Below are 20,756 nucleotides of genomic sequence, written 5' to 3'. Positions count from 1 at the left end.
GAGGGCCTCGTGTCTGCTGAGCACCCACAGTCAGCATCTCAAGCCATCATCCTAGGAACCCACTAGCAGGCGTTTTTCTTCTCTGGGTACCTTGGCTATCAAGCAGAGCTGGGATTCAAATCTGGGGCTACGAAGCTATCAGACCAGACCGGAGGGTCTGATGGAGAACAAGAGGAAGACAAAGGCAAGGCAGGCTCAGGAAGTCCCAGAGGAGCAACCTGAGCCTGTCTTGGGGAAGACTTCCTGGAGGAGGTGACCCCAAAGCACAGAAGAGGAAGGCAAAATTTTAAGCAGAGGGACCAGTGCGCACAAAAGCAGAGGCTTGGAGAAGCCAGTCCCTCTGTACCATGAATGCCTTCGTGTCTGTCGGCCCTCACAGCCTGGACAGTCCGGGAGCAAGGGGCCAGGACGGTGTTCAGAAAACACAAAACATAAATGAATCAATTCAAACTAATAGTGTTAATTCCCCAAGGATACTCTTAACCCACAGAAATGTTTTCATCAGTTAAAAAGTCCCTGGATCAGAGGCAGTGAGTCCATGCCCTGGCAAGAAAGGTCTTCCTTCCCACCATCTGGGGAGGGCCTCTCCAGCCCTCCTCAGCTCCTATGACCCCTCTTCCGGGAAGACCCCTGACTGGCCCCAGACTGAGCATAGCGCCCTCTTCCTTGCATCCCATCTGCCTGATCACACCTAACACTGTCCTGCCAGCCACCCTGGTCCCCTGAGGACAGGCAGACTCCATTCCTGTCCTTGTGGGTCCCAAGACCAGTCTAGGCCACCAAGGCTGTGCAGGGTCTGCTCTCACCTCCTCTGTCAGTTTGGACTTCTTTTTCAAGGTCAAGTGCACCAGCTTGTGCCTCACACTGCTCTTCTTTTGCCCATCAGGGAGCTGGGCCTGCAGGACAAACAAGGGTCAAGGTCAAGTGACTGGGCCATCAATAATGACAAGAGCAGTTGACAGTGTAGCCAGAATTAGCTCAAGCCCACACTAACATTTACAACGTATACCTTACCTTGCCCCTCCAACCCACCATCAGTCAAGTGGCAGATGGGCAAACAGACTCTGAGAAGTACAATAACCCACAAACCATCCCCTAACAAGTCCAAATGGAAGCTGTCTCTGACTGCAAAGCCTATTTCAAGATCTGCCCCTGCCACATGGCCTCACCAGTGGTCAGCACTCTACAGTCTATACAGCGCTCACACATTCATTCTCAGGAGTAGACAGAGCAGGGCAAGGGTCGGGGCGGGGAGGCAGAGGCAAACTTTTGTATGTCCTTCTGCTGAAGACCTTAAGGCTGGGGATGGCCTGGGTGGGACAGTGGCCACCGGGACTCACCTCACCCTCACCCTGCAGGGCCTGCAGCTCCCTCTTGTAGGTCTTCTTGCCCAGGGTCTCATAAATCTTGGTCATCACGGGAATCTTCTCGCTGCCGTCACTCATGGCCGTGTGGTACCTGGGCTCTGGGAGGTCCCCCATGAACCGGAGGATGGTGATCCAGACTGCCAGGGCCGCCTGGGAGGCAGAGCCATGCCACTCAGAAAGCCCGAGCACAGGATGTTACCAAAGCCATCAAAATGACCCACAGAGAGGCTAGAGAACCCCAACCCCCCCTCAACCAGAGGAGGACCACCGAGCTGAGTGCCTCTTGCTGTTCTCCAGGCCTTGCCCTGTGACCTGCCCCAGGCTGGGTGCCGGGTGACGTCAGCCCTGGTCCCTGCACACCAGGGCCCCTGCCCCTCCACACCCATGCTGCCTGCACAGATGGTCCCAGCCCTCACCAGCTGATCACCCTCGTCGTCGTGGTACAGCAGTGGCTGCTTGAGTGGCCGCCGGGTGTAGGTGTGCGTGGTCGTGCCCTGGAAATAAGTGGCAGCGAACTTGGCGAATTTATAGTCGGAGAGATCTTCCTCGTCCTCATCGGGCAGGGGCAACGCTGCGTCCAGGTCCTCTTCCACCATCTCCCTCCGCCCACGCTCCAGGTCCTGGAGGGAGGAGACGGGTTCCCTGCCATGGGGGCAGACCTGGGGCGGAGCTAGGGGCCCCCAGCCAGTCCCTGAGGGGCCAGCTCTTCCTCCAGGAATGTACAGGTCTGTCCATCCAGTTTATTCCCAAGACAGAGCCCAGCGCATGGTAGGTCCTCAACACACAAACGAATAAAAGTTTGCGAATGGCCTCGGAGGGGGACAGTGGCTGGCCCAAGGTCACATTGCAGGCTGGTGGCTGGACAGGGCCTGGGACCTGCGGTTCCTGTCCCAGATCTTCACTGCTGCCTTCCGCTCAGAGGGGACCAGGTGGACTTTAATGCAAAGTGGCACAAGGGGAAGGAAAGCCACCACACTAGGGCCTGTCCCAGCTCCTCCCCCAGCCTGGTACCTCGAAGCCGCTAGGCGCCTGGCCCTCCTGGCCTGGCAGGCCGCCCGAAGGCCCCAGGAAGCCAAACATCTTGTCCACCATGTCCGAGTGATTGATGGGCTCATGGCGGGCCCTCTCCATCTGCTCCAGGAGTTCCTTCTTCCTCCGAGCCTCCTCCTTCTCCTTCAGCTCCCGCTCTGCATCCTCGCGGGCCAGCTGGGCCAGGCGCTCCTGTGAGGCAGGGGTGATGCAGTGTCAGAGAGCAAGCCCCCTGTGGGGAGCCCACGGGAGCCCCTGCAGGAACCAGGCCTGAGTCCCAAACCCACGAGGCCCTCCTGACGGCTGTGAAAGACTGAGCCTCCGGCCTCGCCACCCGGGGCCACACACAGTCAGTTCTCACAGCCCAGTGAAGACAGATGCCACACCAAGTCCAGACAGAAATGCCACCAGCCCTCAGGGTTCAGCTGGGACCACCTCCTCCAGGAAGCCCACTCAGGCTTCCCCAGCCAAAAGGGACCACACCAACCCAGAAATCTCAGAGCCACTGGGCAGAGGCTTCAGACCAGTGCTGTACAATATAAATATAATGCAATCCACCCTGGGTCGCAAAGAGTCAGACACAACTTGGCAACTAAATGACAACATATACAGTGGCTACATTTAAAATAGTTCTTTTAAAAAATAGATCAATTTTAATAATGTACTTCATTTAACCCAATATTTCCAAAGTACTGAAACAGAGCAGGACTCTCTGATCCCTGCCCCACCTCTACCATACCTTTCACCCGTGGAAAACTTTAGTCAAAGAATAAGTTTAATCAGAGAAATGAGAAATGCTGAAACAAAGGAAAACAGTCTAAGGAGATTAGTAACAACAGTGTCGTCTTGAAGCACAGTCAAGGACCTTTCTTTCTCAAGGGCTATAGATAGTATTCTGAGCTGTATCCTGTGAGCTGTCTTATAGATACCAGAACACCAAGTGGAGAACTTAACTACATAATGACCAGACTGCACCCCGGACATGAGCCTCCACAATTCCGAGAACTGACCGCAAAGAAATCGGAACAAGTGCACCCCAGAACTGAAGATTAACTGTACCTAAAACAACCCAGATGATGCTGGTCAGACCACTGATGACCAGTTGAAGATGACTGTTAGAGATGACTGTGCTGTTTCTGCATGTAACCTCCCCCCAACTCTGTCTATAAAAGCTCTCACCCCCTGCTTGTTTGGACAGATGTCTGCCACCCTCCCCTGCAGCTGCCAGCATCTGAAATAAAGCAAACTTTCCTTTCCACTAATCTGGCCTGCTTATTGGCTTTTGAGCGGCAAGCAACCAGACCCCCCGACACATACCTTTCGGTAACAGTATTATCTCTGCATGTAATTAATATTTAAAATATCTCAGCTATTTTATATTCCCTTTTTTTTTCTCAACCAAGTCTTCAAAATCAAGCATGTATGTGGGAATTCCCTCCAGTGCAATGGTTAGGACTCAGTGTTTTCCCTGTTGAGGATCCAAGTTCAATCCCTGGTCAGGGATATGACTCTGCAACTTTTTATCCAGTTATCTCCCAGCTGAGGGCCTAGACCCACAGCCTTCTGACCCAGCCCAGAACAGGCACTTCATAGATCATAGCCTTGTCGTGGCAAAGGGGCTTGTGTAACTCAATGAAGCTATGAGCCACCCAAGACAGACAGGTCAAAGCAAAGAGTTCTGACAAAACATGATAGAGGAGGGAATGGCAAACCACTCCAGTATACTAGCTGTGAGAACCTCATGAACCGTATGAAAAAGCAAAAAGATATGACACCGAAAGATGAGCCTCCCAGGTCAGAAGGTCCAATATGTTCCTGGGGAAGAACAGAGGACAACTACTAATAGCTCCAGAAAGAGTGGAAGCAGCTGGGCCAACGCAGAGATGATGCTCAGCCCTGGGTGTGTCTGGTAACGAAAGTAAAGTCCAATGCTATGTAAAGAGCAATACTGCACAGGCACCTGGAATGACAGGTCCATAAATTGGTAAATTGGACATGGTCAAGCAAGAGATGGCAAGAGTAAACATCAACATCTTAGGAATCAGTGAACTCAAATGGATGGGAATGGGTGAATTTAATTCAGATGACCATTGTATCTATACAGTGAGCAAGAATCCCATAGAAGAAATGGAGTAGCCTTCATAATTAACAAGAGTCCAAAACGCAGTACTTGGGTGCAACCTTAAAAATGACAGAATTATCTCAGTTTGTTTCCAAGGCAAACCATTTGCCATCACAGTAATCCAAGTCTATACTCCAAACACCAATGCCAAAGAAGCTGAAATTGATCAATTCTATGAAGATCTAGACGATCTTCTAGAACTAACACCAAGAAATGATGTCCTATTCATGATAGGTGCTTGGAATGCAAAAGTAGAAGTCAACAGATACTGTGATAACAGGCAAGTTTGGCCTTGGAGTACAAAAATGAAGCAGGGCAAAGGCTTACAGAATTCTTCCAGGAGAAGGCACTAGTCATAGCAAACACCCTCTTTCAACAATACAGGAGACGACTTTACACATGGATATCACCAAATATCAATGCCGAAATCAGATTGATTATATTCTTTGTAGCTGAAGATGGAGAAACTCTTATACAGTCAGCAAAACAATATCTGGAGCTGACTGTGGCTCAGATCATCAGCTCCTCATAGCAAAATGAGGACCTTAACTTTCTTTCTTAAACTAAAGAAAGTGGGGAATACCAGTAGGCCAGTCAGGTATGACTTAAATCAAATCCCCTATGAGTATACAGTGGAGGTGATGAATAGATTCAAGGGATTAGATCTAGTAAATAAAGTGCTTAAAGAACTATGGACAGAGGTCTGTAATACTGTACAGGAGGCAATAAACAAAATCACTCCAGAGAAAAAGAAATGCAAGAAGGCAAAGTGGTTGTCTAAGGAGGCTTACAAATAGCTGAGGAAAGAAGAGAAGCAAAAAGCAAGGGAGAAAGGGAAAGGTGAAGTGAAGTGAAGTCACTCAGTAGTGTCCGACTCCTAGCGACCCCATGGACTGCAGCCCACCAGGCTCCTCTGTCCATGGGATTTTCCAGGCAATAGTACTGGAGTGGATTGCCATTTCCTTCTCCAGGGGATCTTCCCAACCAAGGGAAAGGTACACCCAGCTACATGCAGAGCTCCAGAGACCAGCAAGGAGATAAAAGAAGGCTTTCTGCAATGGACAATGCAAAGAAACAGAGGCAACAACAGAAAGGGTAAGACTAAAGATATCTCCAAGAAAATTGGAAATAGCAAAGGAAAATTTCATCCAAGATTGGCACAATAAAGGACAGAAATGGTACAGACCCAGTAGAAACAGAAGAGATCAAGAAGAGGTGGAAAGAATACACAGAAGAACTGTACAGAAAAGATCTTAACGACCCAGATAACCACGATGGTATTGTCTCTCACTCAGAGCCAGATATCCTGGAGTGTGAAGTCAGGTGGGGAAGCAGTGCCTTAGGAAGCACTGCTGCCAATAAAGCTAGTGGAAGTGATGGAATTCCAGCAGACCTATTTAAAATCCTAAAAGATGATGCTGTTTAAAATGCTGCACTCAATATGCCAGCAAATTTGGAAAACTCAGCAGTGGCCACAGGACTGGAAAAGGTCAATCCTCACCCCAGTTCCCAAGAAGGGCAGTGCTAAATAATGTTCAAACCCCCAGACAATTTCACTCATCTCCCATGCTGGTGAGGTTATGTTCAAAATCCTCCAAGCTAGGCTTCAGCATTATGTGAACCGAGAATGTCCAGATGTTCAAGCTGGATTTGGAAAAGGCAGAGGAACCAGAGATCAAATTGCCAACATTTGCTGGATCATAGAGAAAGCAAGGGAATTCCAGATCATTGACTACACTAAAGCCATTGACTGTGTGGATCATAACAAACTGTGGAAAACTCTTGAAGAGATGGGAATACCAGACTATCTTACCTGTCTCCTGAAAAACCTGTATACAGGTCAAGAAGCAAGAGTTAGAACCCTGTATAGAATAACTGACTGGTTCAGGATTGAGAAAGGAGTATGGCAAAGCAGTTTATTGTCACCCTGTTTATTTATACACAGAGCACATCACGCAAAAAGCAAAGCTAGATAAGTTAGAAGCTGGAATCAAGATTGCCAGGAGAAATGTCAACAACCTCAGATATATGGATGATACCACTCTAATGGCAGAAAGTAAAGAGGAACTAGAGCCTCTTGATGAGGGTGAAGGAAGAGAGTTTAAAAAGTCAGCTTAAAACTCAATATTAAAAAAACGAATTGCATGGCATCTGGTCCGATTACTTCATGGCAAATAGAAGGGGAAAAGGTGGAGACAGTGACAGATTTCCTCTTCTTGGGCTGTAAAATCACTGCAGATGGTGACTGCAGCTATGAAATTAGAAGACGATTGCTTCTTGGCAAGAAAGCTATGACAAACCTAGACAGTGTGTTAAAAAGCAAAGACATCACTTTTCCAACTAAGGTCCGTAGAGTCAAGGCTATAGTCTTTTCAGTAGTCATGTACAGATGTGAGAGCTGGACAATAAAGAAGGCAGAGTGCCAACAAATTGATGTGGTGCTGTAGAAGACCCTTCCTTGGACTGCAAGTTGATCAAACCAGTTAATCCTAAAGGAAATCAACCCTGAATATTCATAGGAAGGACTGATGCCAAAGCTGAAGTCCCAGTACTGATACCTGATAGGAACAGCTGATTCATTGGAAAAGACCCTGAGGATGGGAAAGACTGAAGGCAGGAGAAGAAGGCAACAGAGGATGAGATGGTTGGATGGTATCATCAATTCAATGGACATGAACTTGGCCAAATTGCAAGAGATGGTGAGGGACAGGGAAGCCTGGCATGCTGCAGTCCATGGGATCGTGAAGAGTCAGACATGACTTGGAGACTGAACAACAAAATCTCCCAGCTGAGGGCCCGGACCCACAATCTTCTAACCTGGCACAGAACAGGCACCCAGCGCGCAGATGAAGGAAGGTCACGTGGACAGAGGATGAGCAGACGGTTTGGCTGAGAGCCACTGAACCAGTGAATGGAAGTGCAAGGAGCCGACTCATCCCCAGCTCACCTGATGTTTGCGTTCGGCCTCCTCCTTGGCCTTCTTGGCACTCATCTCCTTCCGGAGCTTCTCCTCCTCCGCCAGCCGCATTTTCTCAGCCTCCAGGCGCCGCAGGTACTGGGGGAGGCGGGCAGCAGGATGGGCACCATGCCCCCTGTGTGTGGCTGTCACAGTGCTCCCTGCCAGCTTGACCCCACCCCACCCCCTTTGAGTTCCAGGACTGGGGATGACTTTGCCAAATAATTTGGCAGAGGGAAACTAAGGCATGTGAGAAACCCTCCAGGTCCCACAGCAGGTGAGCACCTTTGATCCCAAAGCCAAAGCAGGTTCACCTTGGCCTCCCAAAGAGTCACAAGAGGGACTGGGCCCCTGCCCTACCCCGGGGTGGGAGGAGGGAAATGAGGGTCCAGTCTTGTGCATCCTTCAGAGGGAGAGCCCTTCATCACCCCACCCCCCCGCTGTCTCCCCCAACAGGCTCAGGCCACATGCGGGATGATTTGTGTGCCTGAGGTGGAGCGGCACCCCTCAGAGGACCTAGCGCCAGGGGTTCTTGTGGACTGGGCCCCTCACCTCGGCCCTGAGGCGCCGGTGCAGCCTGCGCGCGATCATGCCCCGGGCGTAGGCCTGCACGGTGATCACGGCCCAGAGGCGGTGGCGGAAGGCCTTGCGTACCAGGTAGGCCCGGCAGCGGGCCTGGAACCCGATGATGCGCCGGCGGGCCAGGCAGTACTGCTGGTGCAGCTTCCGGGAGCGGTGCAGGGCCTGCAGCCGCAGGAAGCCCAGCCGCATCTGCAAGGACAGCCGCCAGCTCAGAACCACGGCCCTGATGCCAGACCAGCCCTGCCCATGGAGGTCACTGCCCTGGCTCCACTCGCCAACCCATGAGCCCTGAAGGCACAGCTGGTTCCACTCAGACCAAAGTTCCCCAGGGAGTGGGCTTGGCTTCCCCCGAGGTGGGTCTCCCCTCAAGGGACACCATCCTCACACCAGGAGCCCGCCTCCTTCCTGCCTGCCTCTCCAGCCCCAAGTCCACGCTGCAGTCCAGTGCCTTCCCGACACACCCATTTCTGGCCCCCTGTTAGCTGTTCAATAACCTGAGCCTCGCAACCCACCAGGACATTCCAGAGGAAAAGCAGAAACATTGCTGACCAGCAGGGGAGAACCACAAGAAGCAGATTTGGACTTTGGGCTGGAGGAACGGTAGTGGCTGGCGGGGGTGGGGGCGGGAGGCCAGCCAGGCCCCGCAAACAGGTAAGTCCTGTTGCTATGACAATGGAACCGGGTTCAAAGGCCTCGCGGGTCACCAAGCAGCTCCTCAGGAGGCTCACCAGCCCATAGTTCCTCCTGCAGTTGTGGCCCCGCCAGTGCCTCTGGATCAGTGTGGCGGCATTCTTCAGCTTCAGGAAGTTGGACCTGAAACAGCAGCATGATGCAGAAGGCTGTCTATAGGGGGCTGGGTGGGGTTTGGAATCAGGAAAGCAGGGCTGAGTCCCAGCTCTGTGTCTCCTTGGCTCCACGACCTTAGGCAAAGGCATATACCCTCTTTGTGCCTCAGTTTCCTCATCTGTAAAATGGACAGAATAATACCTGTCCTGCCTGCCCCAGACTTGATACATAAACTCAATAAGGTAGGCATTCAGAAGGTTATTCATGAATAAATGTAGGATTTCCCTGGTGGCTCAGATGGTCAAGAATCTGCCTGCCACGTAGGAGACCCGGGTTCAATCCCTGGATCAGGAAGACCCCCTGGAAGAAGAAATGGCAACCCACTCCACTATTTGTGCCTGGAAAATCCCAAGGACAGAGGAGTCTGGTGGGCTACAGTCCATGGGGTCACAAAGAGCTGGACACGACTTAGTGACTAAACAACAAATAGTAAATAAGATAAGGATTAAACACTTGGAACACTGTGAAAGTCAAAGTGAAGTTGCTCAGTCATATCCGACTCTTTGTGACCCCCTGGACTGTAGCCTACAAGGCTCCTCCATCCCTGGGATTTTCCAGGCAAGAATACTGGAGTGGGTTGCCATTTTCTTCTCCAGATCTTCCCGACCCAGGGATTGAACCCAGGTCTCCCTCACTGTAGGCAGACGCTTTACCATCTGAGCCACTGGGGATGTCCCGGAACACTGTAAACATCATTTATTACTGATTGTCTAACTCCCTCATTTTACATGTGAGGAAACTGAGACTCAGTGTGGTTAGGACTAGAGCCCTGGTCTTCTGACTGAGCACCATGCTGTTCCCCTGCGCACACTAGGCCGCTGCTACAGGCTGACAGCCATCTTTGACCTCAAGGAGGACAAGAGGTCACATATCAAACAGCAGGTGTCTCCTGAAGATAGAAATAAGAGGAGGAGTGAAGGATGGCTACCTCAGTGTGGGTGAGTCCATGAGCCAATGCCTGGATGCTCAAACAAACGAGGGCACAGCCATGGGAAAGGACGGACAAACAGGTGAATGGGTGGACCAAGGATGGCCGGACAGGTGGGTGGATGGGAAGAGAAGGGGAGTGGCCAGATGAACTAAAAAAAGGGGCAGGAAGTGTGGTTTTTGTAGAGCCTGAATCACACTCCGGAGTCAGCCCCGCCCAACTGGGAGGTGACACAACTGTACACATGCCCCTCACACGGGATACAGGACACACTTTGTAATTTACATGTATTTTACATGGAATATGGGACACACTGTGCAATTTACAAACCTCATAGCATCCACATGTGTGTCTCACAAGCCCATGTGTGCAGGCATGTATTACTGGGCATGCAAAATATAGATGGGTCCGTGTGTCTTAGTGTTCATCCATGTTCACGTGATCCTGTGTGTATGCTTTGCACGTGTGCATGTTTCTGTGTATGCACATGGGTGTTTATTCCCAGTGTCCACACAGGAGGAACCGCAGTGAGCCAAGCACATGCACACAGGTTCATGCATGCACACACACGTCGGCAGAGGCAGGAAGAGCCCATCCAGACACAAACCTGTCTTTGAAGCCCCGGATGACTTTCTGGAGGAGGATGACTCTGTCGGTGATGGCCTTGTCCCGCTCCACCTCCAGCAGCATGTCATGGTGGTCCTGGAGGGCAGAGCCTCCTGAGCAGAGCCCCCACCAACCCCTCCAGTCCCAGAGCAGAGGCTGCCCCAGCTGGGCCCCTCTTCCTTCACCTAGGGCTCAGCTAGGCCCTAACGGCTTCCAGCTCTGCTCTGGCACCATGGGGCAGCCTCCCTCAACCCCAAGTACAGACAGGTACTGTCATGGCTGGTTCCCAGAGGCCTGGGTGGGACACATGGAGCAGGGGGTGCCCAACATGCACACACACTGACTCCATCCCAGTGGCCATCTCTACTCTGAGACCTGGCTGTTCCAGGTGTTTCTGTCATACCAGCCACTGACCTGGGCCAGGCCACCATCATTTCTCTCCTGGATCTTAGAAACAGTCTCCCGGCCTCTATCACAGCCTCTCTGATGCCCCCTCAAGAAGGGATCTTACAGTAATACCCCATGCTTCCCAGAGTCAACTCAGGTCTTCTTCCCTGAAACCTGGGCTCTCCACCATCAGGCCTTACCCTCTTCTCCAACTCTCTCCTTCTCATCCCCAAGCCCCCAACCCTCACTCCGGTTGGACAAAACATCATGGTTCATTCAATGCATGAATCAAATATCTCCAGCTGCCCACCCTGTGCTTGGTGCTGGGTGGGGCTGCAGTAACTAGGCAAACCTGGGCCCTGCCTCAGGGAGGCTGAGTCTGGAAAGGGATTCAGACTCAGAATATCCGATAATCCATCAGATAATCACACCTATCAAGATATCCAGGTCACATCACTTGGGGACAGGGCCTGGCATGGATGGGGGCTCAGCCAAGGCTTTCTGAATGAGTGAGTGAATGAATGAGAAGTAGATTTAGGGTCTGGAAACCACTGCCTACTTGTGAAGAGCCCAGAGAGGTGAGGATGTGGAGGACGGGGACGGTGACAGTCCTCAGACATCTCTGGCACTAGATGTCATCATGCTATAAGCTTTCCCTCCCTTAATCACGTGAGCTGAGCATCAGGACTACAGGCTGGAAGCCCTGATCTCTGCTCCAGGGCAGTGCCTGACCTGGAGCACCTTGCTTCTACATGCTGCACCTCTGAAACGGGCATAATAATTCTACCTCATGTGCTGCTATGATGACTAAATGAGATGATGGACAAGAAGCATCCACTTCCACTGGGGCCTAGCACACAGAACAATGCTTTCCAGACAGCACTTGTGAGATGCAGAGGCAGGAAACGAGCGTTCAGGGAGATGAAAACACTGGCCCAGGCCCCTCAGCCACAGAGGCATCAGACTAGACCTCAGGACTCTCTCCAGCTGAGGGCTGGCTCCCCCTTCCCTCTCCCCGGCTGTCCTGGGCTGCCTGGGCCCCACCCTGTGCCAGAGGAAGGAGCTCTGACCCATCACCCGGGACAGCCGGAAATCTAGAACAGCAGAAATGGAAATGGGGAAGCCAGGGTTCACTCTGTCCCTGCTGTAGCTGTCCCACCTCCGCCATCTCCAGCAAGCTCTCCCGGCCCAGCTTCCTGCTCCCAGACCTGCCCCTTCCCAGCTGCCAGCCCCCAGAGTCCTGCCCAGGCTCTGATGGGAGACAGAGAGCCCTAGGTGCCAGTTCAGGGGGCACAGGGACAGGTCCAGGGACACTAGAGAGCAAGGTGGGTGACACACAGCCAACCACAGCCCAGCATGAACCATGCCTGGCAGGAAACCACAGGAAAGGACCAAAGATACACTCAAGAGTACCCCACAACAAGCACATCCAACTGTACAGATGGGAAAATGAGGCCCAAGAAAAGGCCAGTCAGTGAGCTGCCCAAATTCCCAGGGCAGACCACTACAGGGTCCAGACTAAATCCAGGCTTCCCTGGTGAGGCCACCCCTGGCCTTTGGTTCCTCATGACCCCACCCCCAGGCTAGGGGTCAGAGATGCCCTCAAATACCAACTGCCCCTCCACCATCCAGGAGGCCAGACCCCACACCTGCTCAGGGCTGGAGGAGCACAGAGGCCCAGCACTGACCCCATTCTGCGCTGCAACTCCTCTATAGGGACCCCAAGACCTGTCCCCGCCCCGCACCCCAGGGAGTCCACAGCTCCCCCAAAGCAGACAGAGTCTAAGGCCATGCTCACCTTCAGAAAAATCTTGGTTTTGCCAATCTGCCAGTCGTCATGGGTGCCCAGCACAGCTTCAGCCATGCGCTGACATGTCCCCCGAAGGTCGTCCTGGGCAGGGGGGAGGGCGGGGGGGAGGGTGCACAAGAGCTTGGGTGGTCCCACCAGTGGGACAGGCCATCTGGTATCCCTCCGAAGGCTGGGGGACAGAGCTGCAGCGCTGCCCCTGACTCTGTGTGGCTCCAGCCGGGCCCCGCCTTCTCTGACCTTCACTCTTCTCCTTAGCTCCGTCTGATGACTGTAAAACCCTCGCCTACAGCCAGGGCCCACTCAGCATACACGTGAAGTCCACGCCAGGCGAGCATGGCAATGGAAGCTCTCAGATGCCCTCCACTGCCCGACCCCAGTTTTCTCAGCCACACCTGAGGTGGCCAAGCTGATGCTGTGCCCAGCACAGTGTTCCAGTAAGAAAACTGGGACTTTTGCCGAGCCCAGGGCTGGTACCCTCCCTCCCACCGCCTCTGCCCCCAGCCTGTGTACCTGCTTGTAGGCTGGCTTCACGCCAGGCAGCAGCACTCGGTACCGCTCCACAAACTCCACGAAGCTGTAGCGGATGGGGTAGCCGGCTCGGCGGATGCGGATGGTCTCCATCATGCCCGAGTACCGCAGCTGGCGCACACACAGATGCCGGTCGAACAGCTGTCGGGCAAGGAGCCAAGGGCATCAGTGCTGAAGGCTCCCGCTAGACCAGCCCTGCTCTGTGTTTTCCCGGCCCCAGACAGAAGCCCCGAGAGGCCAAGGTCACACAGCGCATGAGGAGCAAAGGCAGGACCAGACCCGGATCTGCAGTCCAAACCCACCGAGCAGCACAGAATGAGACCCTCACTCGGGATGAGCTGAGTGCATTGAAAGCACAGAGGAGAGACAGCTTAACTGGGACATCTTGAGGGGCTTCGTGGAAGAGAAGATTAGCTTTGTTCTAAGCGCTGACAAACATCCATGTAGTTGAAGCTATGGTTTTTCCAAAAGTCATGTACAGGTGTGAGAGTTGAACCATAAAGAAGGTTGAGCACCAAAGAATTGATGCTTTTGAACTGTGGTGCTGGATAAAACTCTTGAGAGTCCCTTGGACAGCAAGGAGATCAAACCAGTCCGTCCTAAAGGAAATCAACCCTGAATATACACTGGAAGGACTGGTGCTGAAGCTGAAGCTCCAATACTTTGGCCACCTGATGCAAAGAGCCAACTCACTGGAAAAGACCCTGATGTTGGGAAAGACTGAAGGCAGGAGGAGAAGGGGACAACAGAGTACAAGATGGTTGGATGACATCACTGACTCAACGGACATGAATTTGAGCAATCTCCAGGAGATGGTGAAAGGCAGGGAAGCCTGGCATGCTGCAGTCCAGGGTCACAAAGAGTCAGACACAGCTGAGCACCTGAACAACAACCATGACAGGAGAGAGTGCTGGAGCAGCAAGCACGTGCAGAGGCACAGTCATTTTTGTGATGGCTGCTGGGTTGGTGGAGAGGCTGGGAAAGGCCTCTCCAGCCACGTTGGGGGATGTGACTGGGTCAGATTTGTGTTCGAGACCCACGTCTCTCCCTGCAGTGGGGAGGGGAATGGGAGCGAGGGGTTGGGAGGCAGAAGACTCAGGGAGGAGGTCTTGTAGCCAGGTCCAGGACAGAGATGCTGACGTCTGGGCCCCAAGAAGTTTCGAGAGGAATCTGAGAGCAGGAGAGATGGTGCCCAACTGTAGGGCCCTGGCCTCGATCCCCTGGACCTCCTACCTTAGAGGGCAGCTCACTGGAGCCCCCTGATTCTCACACCCCTGAAGACCGGATCCTGAGCCCTAGAGGGACTGGCCAGCCCACTCTGGGCAATGTTTCCAGGCAGGGGACAGGGGATAGGGCCAGCAGGCGGAAAGCTGACTTCCGCCACCTGTTTCCTCTCCATACAGGCACTTTCCCTGGCCCAGTGCTGGCCTCCCGCCTTCCGTCCCTCCGCAGACCCCAACTTCCCCTGGGCCTCCCCTCCTATCTCTGGGAAGTGTCTAGTGGTAAACAACACCTCCCAGAGCTGTGGAAGGAGAGCGCTCCTAGTAAGGGGCAGTCCAGGCTCCTGGCTCTGAACCTGTAGTCCCCAACCTCCTCGAGCTTCCCGTCCCACATCTCAAATGTGTGCTTAGTCGCTCAGTCGTGTCCAACTCTTTGCAACCCCATGGACTGTAGCCCACCAGGCTCCTCGGTCCATGGGGATTCTCCAGGCAAGCATACTGGAGTGGGTTGCTATGCCCTCCTTTAGGGGATCTTCCCAACCCAGATCAAACCCAGGTCTCCCACATTGCAGGTGGATTCTTTACTGTCTGAACCACCAGGGAAGCCCACCAAATCTCAAATACTGGGCCATAAAGGTCCCTCCCTCACTGGCTGTTGAGAAAGTTGAATGACACTGTGCAGAGACAATCTAATCGGTTCTGTTCTGGGCACACAGAAAGGGCTCAACAGATGTTATTCAGAAAAGTCAGAAATGAAAATATTCCCAACTAGTCAGAGGAATTCCGGAAGGCTTCCAGGAGGAGGTAATCATTGGCAGAAGCAAAGGAGAGAGGACTTTCAAAGTTGGGACCACAGCAAGAACCATTTACTGAGTTCCTTCCTAGGCGCCAGGCAGTTTGCATGCATCATTGAACAGAATACTCCCAGAAGGTGGGTACAAGCAGTCCTATTTCCATCTGAGAGGTATCTGAGGTATGAGAGAAAGAAGTGACTCCTCCTCAGTCATCCTGCGGGAAGGTGGTGGAGTCAGGATTTGAATCTGCGTTTCACCTCATGTGAAGAGTTGACTCAGTGGAAAAGACTCTGATGCTGGGAGGGATTGGGGGCAGGAGGAGAAGGGGACGACCAAGGATGAGATGGCTGGATGGCATCACCGACTGATGGACGTGAGTCTGACTGAACTCCGGGAGTTGGTGATGGACAGGGAGGCCAGGCATACTGCGATTCATGGGGTTGCAAAGAGTCGGACACGACTGAGCGACTGAACTGAACAAGAGTCCAGACTCTTTTCAGGGAACTGGGCTGTCTCTGGTAAAGAGGAACTTTGTTCTGTAAGCCCCTCAGGGGCCCTGCCATTCCCATCAGGGGACAAAGTCTCCCACAGCCCAGTCGACCTTGCTCCCTTGGCCTGGCCCCTCCCATCCCTCAGTCTGTTCCCAGCTGTCTACCCCCACCCCACATCCCTGCCAGGGCTTCTCACCATGGGCTTCTTGAACTCATTGGGCTTGATGCAGCGCACGAAGAAGGGCTGGCAGGCACCCAGCGTCCGCATCAGCAGCTCCAGCGACCGCTTAAACTGGCTGCTGAGTGTGGGCGAGCGCTTCCTGGTCTCGGCGCCCTGGGGGGATGGACCACAGAGATGGGAGGGGCTGACCCTCGCCCCTCCAGCCCTCCAGAAGGGAAGCAGGAGAGGAGGTCAGCAGTCAGGGCCTGAGAGAGAGCCTCCCAGGGAAGCAGGCTGGCTGGACATGTAGGTTTTCCTATGACCACCTGGTCTGGGCTGAAACTTAGACCCCCCAAATACTCCCCCATCTGGGAAGCCTCCCTGATTCTGAGTCCAGGAGCACTGAACAGAGAGGGAGGAGCCGTGGGGCCCCACTCTGGGCGCTGAATGACTCCGGGCAAGACACAGGCAGCCCCTCTCTAGTCTCTGTCCTCCCTTTGCCGTATAAATGAGTGGCCAGATCTCTGGACAATGGGGTCACCTCTAGAGGCAGGTGAGACAGACCTAACTTCAAACCCTAGCTCACCACCTCTGAGCCCTGTGATTCTAGGCAGGTCACTAAGCAGCACTGGGCCTCAGTTTCCGAGATGGGATAGTGCCATGTATCGAGCTGATGCCAGGTCACAGCCTGCCCACAGCACTGCACCCCTGCTCAGGCCTTGGTCTGTGTAGACACTGCTGCTCCGGGATAATATCTTACACAGAAACCCAGCTCCTGGACTGATCTTCAGCATGAGGGGGAAGCAGTTGTACTTGGGGATATCCTGATTTTCCACCATTAGCTCTTAGGAAGCCCATGCGTCAACAGCCACCGAGCAAGGCAGGGGCGCTGCCCGCACCCTCTGCCCTGCCTGTTGGATTAACAGGTCAGCAGCAGGCGGGCGGGGCAGACACACATAAGCCTCCTAAGAAGGCGCACAGCTGGCCTTTGGCCGCCGTCCAGCACCAAGGCCAAAGGGCCCCGTGCTCCACCAGCCGCTATCTTCAGGAACTGGCCCGTGACCCCCTGCACTTCCTGCCCTGTAGGGGTCCCCCTCTCAGAACACTGTGAGATGAGGTGGGGTCCTAGGGGAGAACCTGAGCAACAAGCAGACAGCAGACAAACAGCAGAACATCTCAGACCCAGAAACTGGACGTAGAGGCCAGATTCGATTCCAAAGCATCTTGACGTTACTGTTTTCCTGGCAGTTTCTTTTGGATGAGAATTTTTTAATAAGTGAATTTGATTGTGATTTTAAGGTTTTCTCCTTTAAATGAGTTATTGTATTTGATATCCTGCAGCACCAAACAGTGGGGATGCAGACATCAATGTGTGAGGTGTGCTGGGTGAGGGAGAGGAACTTAACCCATGCTAGAGTGAGACCAGATGCCCCGGGACTGAAATGAAACTTGTCAAGAGGTAGCAAATCCTTGTTATTCTGAAATTTGCTGTTTTCCACTATAGTGTTATCTAGGATTAGGATTCTCCCAAGAGAAGCTGGAGACTATTTTGCACGGGGGTTGGGTGAATGTCAAGTCTGCGACCCCACATCTGCCCTGGCACCTAACCCAGCAGCAGCACCAGGTGACCCCCACAAGTGGGGGGGAAGCTGTCCAGGTGGGGCTGCACCCAGCCTACATTAGAGGCCTTGCCGCATCACGTGTGTGTGCACACGGAGCGCAAACACAACAGACACATAGCACACACAGTGCATATACCCAGACACGTAACACACAAATGTACACACATATACGTACACATCACACACACACGCACACAGAGACAGTACATACAGACACACACACACCACAGATAAACACCACACACAGCACACACACCATTCTACACAACACAGACACACACTCACACATACACACATACACACGACACTTACCCACAACCCACAAAGCATGGGCACACGTACAACACGCACAGACAACACACACACACACAGGTGTGGTCAGCACGCTGGAACCACTCCTCTCTGTCTTTCCCACTGAGCTATGAGCCCCCGAGAGGACAGGCGGGTTTGCCTCGCTTACTACCGTGCCCCAGGGCCTGACACAGCAACAGTCAGCAACAATTTGCTGAACTGAAGTGGTGCTGAACTGGTTGCTCACATTCAAGGGCTCCTAGAAACTGTCCAGCTGCTCAGGCCACAGGTCTAGGGGCCATCCCCAACGCCTCCTTTCTCATATCCAACATGCAGGAAACCTTATTGACTTTACCTCCAAAACGGGTCCAGAATCTGATGCCCTTAACCACTTCCTCCACCATCAGCCTGATCCAGGCTGCCTGCATGGCTCTCCTGCTGTTACAATAAGCTCCAAACTGGTCTCCCTGTTTCTGACCCCAACACTGACCTCTACCCCGCTATCAACATAGCAGCCTGAATGAGGCTTTTCAAACACCAATCCAGTCATGTCTCCCTTCTCCCAACTGACTCAAAACCCTCAATGGCTCCCCAGTTCATTCAGCATGAATACCAAGGTCCTTTGTAAGATCCAGCACTGTCCCACAGGATCGGGTCCCAGTTATCTCCAGTCCCTCCACTACCTCACTCCCCGTCTTCCAGTCATTCCTGCCTCCCTGCTCTTCCTACGATGCACCAGGCAGGTTGGGGGCTTATAAAGCACCTTGGGGCTTTGCAGTTGCTGTTCCCTCCCTGCGCTGCTTTTCCTCCAGAATGCACGTGGTCGGCTTCCTCACCAACCTCTCCGTAAGGCCTTTCCTGATCGCTCTTCACAACTGCAAAACTGCACCACTGGCTCGCCTCCCTCCATTTTTCCCATCTCATATATCACCATCTGACTTATGATAATTCACTTATTTGCTTATTAACTACATCCCCCTTCTGCTAGAGGGTAAGTCCCATGACGACAGAGGATTTCAGTTTTGTTCACTACTGTGTCCCCAGAACACAGGACAATATCTGGCATATTGATGGGCACTCAATAGGTATTTCTGATGGAAGGAAGGAAGGAGTAGGTGGGGGCTATGAACCCAGGCTCTGCTCTTACTTTCTTGGCCACCTGGTCTCTGATTTGGTTTTATTTCATTGAAGGGAAAGGTCATCTTCTCCAACATTTGTTTGCAGATATATAGGGATGGGGTAAAGGCAGAAGTGAGAAAGCCAAAGGTCTGTGTTAAATGATTCCATGGAGGGGATGTGAGGGGCAGGTACCTGAATGTAATGCGATTGGAGCTGGGAGGTCAGTGGCAGGAGATGCCTCCTGCATGAAGAGTGAACAAGCCTCCTGTGGACTCAGCTCCATGGGGACATGTGCCTTGATTGGGGGTTAGGGGTTCCATGCCCTGGAAGAAACCCCATGCTTTTGGCTTACTGCTCCCCTTCAGCAGTAATGATTGGGGTGGGGCTTCCCAGGGCACCCCAAGAGCCAGACACAAGGGTCAAAAGGCAGAATTCAGGCACTGGGGACCTGCACAGGACATAGGTTTTATCACTGAAAGGATGTGGACTTCCACCCTAAGGAGAACACGGCAACCAGTATACCGTCATCCAGTAAAATTTGACTCAGCATCCACACTTTACCAAGCCAATCTCCTTGTGCTTTTAACAGAGCTATCATTTTTCCAACAGAAACAAAGCATTTTCTTAAGACAACACTCTCACAGACAGCACGGTACAGTGAAAAGGAGCAGGAACTCGAAAACCTCACTTTAGCCTTCACTTGTCCATGACCTTGGCCAAATCCTGGCCCCTCCCCGAGATAGAAAAGTGAAAGTGTCAGTTGCTCAGTTGTGTCCAGCTCTTTGCGATCCCATAGACAGTAGCCTGCCAGGATCCTCTGTCCATGGGGTTTCCCAGGCAAGAATACTAGAGTGGGTTGCCATTTCCTCCTCCAGGAGATCTTCCTGACCCAGGGATCAAACCCACATCTCCCACATTGGCAGGTGGATTCTTTACCATCTGAGCCACCAAACCTGGATCAAATCCCTGTGTGTCACCAGCTGTGTGACCTCAAACAAGAACCTTGGCCTCTCTGTAAAGCAGGGACAATAGTAACCACTCATGAGGGAGTTACAGGGAATAAATGAGATGAGAAATATATGTGTGTAGCTCACAGGCTGGCCCAGAGGAGCAAAAGTGATTGTTATCAAATTGATCCCTGCCATGTTCTAATCCTGTGCTCCAAAAACTCCCTTGGGGGTGGGCATTTCTGGATGCTGCCCACCCCCACCCCCACCCCAGTCTCATGCTGGAACCTCTCCATGGTTCCTCTACAAGTAGGTTCCCAGAGTCCAGGGGAAGGAGACTCAGAACAGGAAACTTCACAGGGAGGTCCCCACAGCCTCCAGGGGCTTGGAAAGAGAGGTAGGAGGACAAGTGGGTTCAATGGCCTTTGAAGACTGCCCAGGAATGCATGAGCTTGGCAGGGCAGCTGGGTCTACAAGAGGAAAGATTGAGGAGATAACCCAGAGTCATTCCTATCTCACTAACTCTGCGACCTGCAGTGTGTGGGCTTCAGGATGGGGACTACCTGAAGGTGTTGGCCTGGAGCCAACCCATGGCAGAGAATCTCTGTCCAGACATGACACGCCAAGGGCCCTGCTCTGCAGCTGTGGCTTTGTGAATTGTGCCAGGACTCTGCCAGGCACAAGACAGGAGGAGGATGCCAGACACGGAGGAAGAAAGGGGGATTCAGCATTAAGACTGAAAGTGAGAGGATGTCAGAGCTAAGCAGAGAGGAAATCAAAGGTAGAGAAGAGGTCAGAGCTATGCTGCTGCTAAGGTCACCCCGCATCTCTGGAGCCCAAAGCACCTTGGGAGTTACACACACCCTGGAGCTGGTTGTCAGAACACTACGGAGGACCAGGGCAGGAGGTGGCATCCAGTCCCAGCTCCCTCAGATGCTGTGACTTGGAGTG

The 20,756-nt window shown here is 52.8% G+C and overlaps 1 protein-coding gene across 1 annotated transcript in view; it reads right to left on the bottom strand.

Moving 5' to 3' along the window:
* The window catches only part of MYO7A (myosin VIIA), a 100,501-nt gene that overhangs the window by 40,303 nt on the left and 39,442 nt on the right, over positions 1-20,756 (bottom strand). Inside the window, exons 15-25 of the mRNA XM_040258913.1 lie at positions 15,863-16,000; positions 13,144-13,302; positions 12,622-12,714; positions 10,438-10,532; positions 8,785-8,869; positions 8,027-8,245; positions 7,466-7,573; positions 2,379-2,588; positions 1,784-1,987; positions 1,341-1,517; positions 807-896 (exon numbers count right to left, since the gene is read on the bottom strand). Coding sequence (XP_040114847.1) covers positions 807-896; positions 1,341-1,517; positions 1,784-1,987; positions 2,379-2,588; positions 7,466-7,573; positions 8,027-8,245; positions 8,785-8,869; positions 10,438-10,532; positions 12,622-12,714; positions 13,144-13,302; positions 15,863-16,000 — 1,578 coding nt within the window. The remainder of the gene's footprint in view (positions 1-806; positions 897-1,340; positions 1,518-1,783; positions 1,988-2,378; positions 2,589-7,465; positions 7,574-8,026; positions 8,246-8,784; positions 8,870-10,437; positions 10,533-12,621; positions 12,715-13,143; positions 13,303-15,862; positions 16,001-20,756) is intronic.

Source organism: Oryx dammah, unplaced genomic scaffold (genome assembly GCF_014754425.2).
Source record: "Oryx dammah isolate SB20612 unplaced genomic scaffold, SCBI_Odam_1.1 HiC_scaffold_17, whole genome shotgun sequence".
NCBI classification, from domain to species: Eukaryota; Metazoa; Chordata; class Mammalia; order Artiodactyla; family Bovidae; genus Oryx; species Oryx dammah.
The sequence above is the reverse complement of the archived record's forward strand: the minus strand, read 5'-3'. Positions and strand labels throughout refer to the sequence as shown.